A 7,545-nucleotide genomic window follows, 5' to 3' on the forward strand; every position below is an offset into this window, starting at 1 on the left:
TGCCTTACAAAAACACTTGCATAATCTGTTTTGTTTCAACTGAAAGAGGAGATTCTCACTTGTATTTGTATTTGTATAATGTGTTCAATAAAAAAAAAAAAAAAAAAAAAAAAAAAAAAAAAAAAGGGTTGTGGTTGCCTTGGTGACGGCGGTAGTCACGTGGTTTCCGGCGAAGAAAAAATAGGGAGCTTCGTGTCCGAATCGCTGAGAGAACGAGTGCACTATGTAGTGTGCTATGTAGTGCAGCCCTAGTGAACGAGGGGTTGGGGAGTAGGATGGACAATATGTCAGTGTGATGAACCGGAAGTACTTTCCACCCGTGTGACCTCTTCAGATGTGCTGACAGAGCTCTGTGTAGCGGAGTGTGTTGAAAGGCTAGTTTGGGATTAGATCCGGATTTCGCTGCCTGTTTTCGGACCAGTGAAACCTTTAGAACCGTCAGAACCATGAGCACCATGTTCGCGGACACCATTCTGATCGTCTTCATCTCGGTCTGTACGGCGCTGTTAGCGGAAGGTGGGTAAATCCTGTCCACCAGCAGCGGGTTACTGTGCTCCACCAAACACCGGGACACGTTTGATTTTTAGGTTTTTATTCTTACACGGTGGAAGATTGTGTTAATGATGTGCGTGTGGTGACCGACTGTGAGTGTTTTTTCTTCTCTTGGATACACGGTTACTCGTGAAGAACTGAATGAATGTAGTTTAGCTGACCAGGCTAACACAGCTTCTGGTGTTAAGGAGTTTGGTATACCGATCAGATTGACATACCGGAAGTTAAATGTATCTTTATTTATGTCTGTATGGCAAACAAATTTTATCAGACTGTAAACAACCTGAGGTGGGTAGAGTAGCTAAAAATTATAATCACGTAAAATTAAGAAAGTACTTAATGAAAAAAACTACTCAAGTACGGAGTACTTCAAGAATAACGTCAGACTTATTGTTCTTTTAAATTTAAAAATACATAAATAATCTCGCCTGTATGGTCTTCAGGGAAAAAAGCTGTCTGTAAGCACCGGCTTTTGATACTGAAATAAGGTGCTATAACATGAACTGTCAGACTCAAATACGACTCCATGGTCCGAGTGGACCATAAGTCAGACGTAGCAGGAAAATGATCAATTTCCCGCAATTCTGCCTCGACCACTGTCCGCTGCTTATTGTACATGTCAGGGAGCGCAACGTTTGAAAAATTGTTTTCGAGAGTGTTAATCTTTAAAAATCCCTGATGTTGTACAGTGTTTACTGGGGCCATATCTTTGGCCAGATGATACGTGATAGTTGCTGTGATCTCCTTATGCCGACTGGAGTTTGGTGGGTATGGCAATGCATTATACAAGGTTCCGGTTATTGGTGTCTTTCTTTCTTTCTTGCCTTGAATGGCTTCATCGTGCTGTACTTTGTGGAGGCGTTTAAGGTGATTACACAGATTTGCGATGTTGCCTTGCGGTGCTGCAACCATAGCAAAACATACTTTACAGTGCAACTCGCACAGTTTGTCATCGTCTTGCTTGAATCCAAAAAACTTCCACACTGCCGAATGCGAACCTTTTTTGGGTTAGGGTTTGGCTCGAGTGGGTGACTCTCGCCACTACCACTTGGGTTTTCATCCATTCAGACCTCCTTACCGCAGACTTTCCTCTGCGTTAACTCTCCCTCACTCTTTCCAAACAGGACTGCAGGCGGCTGCCACTGAATCACATGTTTCGAAGACGCTTTACCATTGGTTGAAGGAGGAGTCAGTGCTGCATTTAGGGACGCTGGAAAAATTGGAGAAAATTTGGAGCATTTGTTTGTAATATAAAATACTTTAGAATTGATGTGTGTAGAAATGAGTGTGTATGTTTATGTTTGAATCAAGATCGCGATTTTCTAACGATTTATCCTGCAGCCCTAGTACCAGGATCAGTACTACAGCAGTAGTACCAGGGTCATTATTACAGCAGTAGTACCAGGATCAGTACTACAGAAGTAGTACCAGGGTCATTATTACAGCAGTAGTACCAGGATCAGTACTACAGAAGTAGTACCAGGATCAGTACTACAGCAGTAGTACCAGGATCACTACTAAAGCAGTAGTACCAGGGTCACTACTAAAGCAGTAGTACCAGGGTCAGTACTACAGCAGATGTACCAGGGTCATTATTACAGCAGTAGTAACAGGGTCGGTACTACAGCAGTCGTACCAGGGTCATTATTACAGCATTAGTACCAGGGTCATTATTACAGCATTCGTACCAGGGTCAGTAATACAGAAGTAGTACCAGGGTCAGTACTACAGCAGTAGTACCAGAGTCATTATTACAGCAATAGTACCAGGGTCATTATTACAGCATTCGTACCAGGGTCAGTAATACAGCATTCGTACCAGGGTCAGTACTACAGCAGTAGTAACAGGGTCGGTACTACAGCAGTCGTACCAGGGTCATTATTACAGCAGTCGTACCAGGGTCATTATTACAGCAGTAGTACCAGGGTCATTATTACAGCATTCGTACCAGGGTCAGTAATACAGCAGTAGTACCAGGGTCAGTACTACAGCAGTCGTACCAGGGTCATTATTACAGCAGTCGTACCAGGGTCATTATTACAGCAGTAGTACCAGGGTCATTATTACAGCAGTAGTACCAGGGTCAGTAATACAGCAGTAGTACCAGGGTCAGTACTACAGCAGTAGTAACAGGGTCGGTACTACAGCAGTCGTACCAGGGTCATTATTACAGCAGTAGTACCAGGGTCGGTACTACAGCAGTCGTACCAGGGTCATTATTACAGCAGTCGTACCAGGGTCATTATTACAGCAGTAGTACCAGGGTCATTATTACAGCATTCGTACCAGGGTCAGTAATACAGCAGTAGTACCAGGGTCAGTACTACAGCAGTAGTAACAGGGTCGGTACTACAGCAGTCGTACCAGGGTCATTATTACAGCAGTAGTACCAGGGTCGGTACTACAGCAGTCGTACCAGGGTCATTATTACAGCAGTCGTACCAGGGTCATTATTACAGCAGTCGTACCAGGGTCGGTACTACAGCAGTCGTACCAGGGTCATTATTACAGCAGTAGTACCAGGGTCATTATTACAGCATTCGTACCAGGGTCAGTAATACAGCAGTAGTACCAGGGTCATTATTACAGCAGTCGTACCAGGGTCGGTACTACAGCAGTCGTACCAGGGTCATTATTACAGCAGTCGTACCAGGGTCATTATTACAGCAGTCGTACCAGGGTCATTATTACAGCAGTCGTACCAGGGTCATTATTACAGCAGTAGTACCAGGGTCATTATTACAGCAGTCGTACCAGGGTCATTATTACAGCAGTAGTACCAGGGTCATTATTACAGCATTCGTACCAGGGTCAGTAATACAGAAGTAGTACCAGGGTCAGTACTACAGCAGTAGTACCAGGGTCAGTACTACAGCGGTAGTACCAGGGTCGGTATTACAGCAGTAGTACAAGGGTCAGTACTACAGCAGATGTACCAGGGTCAATATTACGGCAGTAGTACAAGGGTTAGTACTACAGCAGATGTACCAGGGTTATTATTACAGCAGTAGTACCAGGGTCAGTACTACAGCAGTAGTACCAGTAGTACCTGTCTCCAGTGTGTTTCTTAGCTGGTCTTCGGCGCTTTCTGCTTATGTTGCCAGTCCAGGCCTGCTTACCTCTGATTGGTGGAACTGAGTCAAGCGTAGCTAGTAAGGTTTGACATAGCCACCACACGCGGACGTCTTTCTAACAAAACAAACAAATGGTTCAGGCATTATGGCGCACATGACCGTAAAACAGTGATGATGGGAATGTGTGCCATGGCAACGGAGCAGAAGCAATGTTCCTGCTTCATAAATTCACTCCAGTAGAAGTCAAAAGGATGTCCTATTAAAAATAGTCTTGAAAGTACCTGCTAGAACATGGCCCAGCTGGTGGACCCAGCCCAGCCAGTGGACGCGGCGCAGCGGTGGGGCATCATCACGGTTTTCTGTGCTCCACATCCACTAACCCAACATATTTATCCGATGTCATTTTAGATTTCAGGACAATCCTTTTTTGTCTTTTTTCCTTTTTGTAGAGATCCTTCCTTCAATAAATCCGACCTGGATGTAGAAATGAGAAAAGAGATGTGTAAAAGTACGAGCAGGTGAGGTTGTTTATTGCTGGTCTAGCTTTCTCTGATCAGCTTCTCCTCTCTGCAGGCATCACCTGGGTTTTAGTTTACCGGACTGAGAAGTACAAGAGGCTGAAGGCTGAGGTGGAAAAACAGAGTAAAAAACGTGAGTGATGAGCTGAAGTTTACTCTGACTGTAGCTCCGACTTCTCCTGGACAGTTGTCTCGTTTCTGGTTTCAGTTGAGAAGAAAAAAGAAACCATCACTGAATCAGCTGGACGCCAGCAGAAGAAGAAGATTGGTAAGAACCCAGGATAAGAAGCTTTCCGGGTCCTTCTTTCCCCACTTTCCTGGATTGCCAGTACAATGATGTGTGTTTGTTTCCAGAGAGACAGGAAGAGAAGCTGAAGAACAACAACAGAGACCTCTCCATGGTGAGACTCCGTACAGTGTTGTGTAGGAAGGATGGGTTTATTTCCTGGGACATCGAACCTACCACACAGTGCTGGGGGATTTCTAACCTTGAACTTGGCCGTTTGTAGGTGCGAATGAAGTCCATGTTTGCTATCGGCTTCTGCTTCACAGCTCTGATGGGCATGTTCAACTCCATGTAAGTTCACATTTTGTTGAAACATTTGAGATTTCATATAGAAAGGAAGATGAAGGTGGAAGTGGAGGCGGGTCTGTCCTCTCTGTAAACCAGCCTTCTCCAGTTCCTTTTCTTCTTCATGCCCAGATTTGATGGCAGAGTTGTGGCGAAGCTGCCGTTCGTGCCGCTGTCCTACATTCAGGGACTGTCCCATCGCAACCTGCTGGGGGAGGACTACACCGACTGCTCCTTCATCTTCCTCTACATCCTCTGCACCATGTCTATCCGACAGGTAACCTCTAAACACCTTTCTGACGTGAGGGGAGGCTGGAAACCATAGGTCCAACTTATTCTGGTTCAGGGTCCTTATTCACATCAATCTGCTGGAAGGAGGGAGGGAAGGAGGGATGGATGGATGGACGCCGGTGGACAGAGAAATATAAACGCTACTAAGTTATTTTCATTTACACTATATTTTATTTATTCTTACTTGATTTAATTTTACTAGGGGTGGGACTTGATTAATGATAATTACCAGCTTTGTAATTAATTAATCTTGATTAATCTAATTTTAATAATAATCTTTGTCTCAAAAAGCAACATTTTTTTATTTAAATGTATTTTAGTGGACGACTGAATCAAATGACAGACGCAGACATTAATATTGTAAACTCAGCTCTAGTCATGTCTGATTAAATGCAATTAATTAATTTCAATTCCAAACAGTAGAAACAGAAATAAAAAATATTCCTGGACCAAATGGAACAGATCTGAAGTTAAAGAGTCATTTTAAATCCTTTAACCAGCAGCTCCAGCTGTTCTCTGATTAAGAGTCTGCAACATGTTACAGAACTTTAACTTTCCAAATTTTTCCTCCACCCTCTTTATTAATTGCCATTATTATGTGACGGTAAGCCTGGACGGGATCAACCAGCAGCAGCTTCCAGCCTGGTCCTGGAGCAGAGGGAACGTCTGCCGGATCTGGGGCCTTATTTCTAAAGCTGGCGTAGGTACAAAAACTGGCGTACACCGATTCTAGTCAACTTTTGGAATTTATAAAAGCCAGACTTGGTGGGAGAATGTTCCTACTTCACAGCAACTCTGACCATGGTGATCACACAAAATCTTTGAAAACTGGAAACTGCGAAACCAACGGTCCAGAGTAAAATCAAGGAGATGATGAGGTGGAGAGTCTGCTGCCAACATTTATGGCAGGGTTGGGTCTGGTGGTCTGTTCGAAGTTAGGGTTCATGAGTTTCATCCGCTCAGATCTGCATCTTTCAAGCCGAGCTGCAGATCTGAGCAGCAGTGTTCCTCACTCGTCTCGAACTGCCTTTAGACACAAGGAACATGTGAGTTGATGTGGCTGGTTTCATCTGTAGATGGAACGGAAGCTCTGTAACCTCTCAGAGGATGCCGGCAGCTGAAACTGATTTACGGTTGTGAATTAAATGAATTTTGAGATGAATGTCTTCTTCTACCAGAACATCCAGAAGATGCTTGGCTTGGCGCCCTCCAGAGCTGCAACCAAACAGGCTGGAGGCTTCCTGGGACCTCCTCCTCAGACGGCCAAGTTTTCCTGATCGGCCAGAGGTCACGGCCCCCTCTGCACGGCGCAGACAAGACCTACATGCTGGAGCAAACATCAAGTGCAGCTGCTGCACTGCTCATTCACGTCCTCTAACTTAACCCTGGTCTTCATTAGAAATTAGGAGAAGTTCTTAAAATTCTGTTAATTATCAAAAGTAATAAACATCTAGAGTGTGGAAAACAATGATTGTGGAAGCGTTTCTGGGTCCTTTGTAGTCATCTCACAAGGTTCTCTCTCCATCCTTCTGGTGCAGACTTCGTTTTTACTTAACGTAGGACTGAAAAACTTTATAAGGGCAAATAGCCTAAAAAAATTATCAGTCACTCTCCAGAGTGATTATCAGACTTTTTAAAAGCCATTTATTTTTACCTGGCAAAAAGATTTTTAAAGAAGACCAACTCGGTCTTCATCAGGGTTGGTGTCTGCCATGACTCACACTTCTGTGATAAATCCCACAAATGAGCCAACCTACACCCACATGCATGCTTACCAGCCGACAAACAAGTACGTGTGTGTGCCATTGATTGGCTGAAGCGCAATGATGAGATATCATTGTCAGGAATGCTGACAGGAGGGGTAGTTGGCATCTGGTGAATCATATATTCCAGAAGACACCTGAATGATAAACACTACTATTCCCCCATTACAAATAATCCACTGTAGAGCTGATGGAAATGCCAGATGAAGCCAGCAGTAGATTGCAGAGACAGAAAATTATTTCTTATTGAGCAAAAATCCATAAAACCCTGTCAAATCCACCAGGCAGGCCCATCATCGGTGGTAACAGTTTAGTCCTAGCATCCTGGAACCACTTTCAAAACTTACTGACCACCAAATTTTCCTCTGTGACAAATGTGCAGTCCTACATCCAGGGCACCACTGAAGTGTTAAATTGTAGCTCCACCCCCTACTTTCCGCGTAACTCCACCATTTTGACAAATGCCTGATACTGCAAGGCTTGTGGTGGGAGGTGCCGGGTGATTAGGGGGCGGAGAGTGGGTGGGTCAGGATGTACAGGAAGAAATGATTGACAGACAGCAGTTCAGCTCACTGGCAAAATGGAAAACCAGATTCACAAAGCAGCGTCTTTGAGATGGAAGACTCCAAGTTAAGAAGGTGAGTATTCAGTCATATTGCAGCGTGGTATACGCTTCCCAGGAAGGACGGTAAAACTAAGCCGACCGTTATTGTTGATTCCTGTGATTAACTCTCTAGGTGCTTCTCCTCCTGTTAGGTGGTAACCTCCTCCAGCCA

General features: G+C 44.3%; 1 protein-coding gene across 1 annotated transcript; it reads left to right on the plus strand.

The window, feature by feature from the left end:
* The first annotated feature begins 200 nt into the window (after positions 1-200).
* On the plus strand, positions 201-6,477 carry tmco1 (transmembrane and coiled-coil domains 1). Its single transcript, XM_042005510.1, has 7 exons — positions 201-516; positions 4,200-4,277; positions 4,353-4,412; positions 4,499-4,545; positions 4,654-4,721; positions 4,848-4,992; positions 6,185-6,477. The coding sequence occupies exons 1-7, from the start codon at positions 447-449 to the stop codon at positions 6,281-6,283; spliced, it is 567 nt and encodes a 188-aa protein (XP_041861444.1). The 5' UTR covers positions 201-446; the 3' UTR covers positions 6,284-6,477.
* Positions 6,478-7,545: the final 1,068 nt, after the last annotated feature.

The sequence above is a fragment of the Melanotaenia boesemani genome, chromosome 14 (genome assembly GCF_017639745.1).
Source record: "Melanotaenia boesemani isolate fMelBoe1 chromosome 14, fMelBoe1.pri, whole genome shotgun sequence".
Classification (NCBI taxonomy): domain Eukaryota; kingdom Metazoa; phylum Chordata; class Actinopteri; order Atheriniformes; family Melanotaeniidae; genus Melanotaenia; species Melanotaenia boesemani.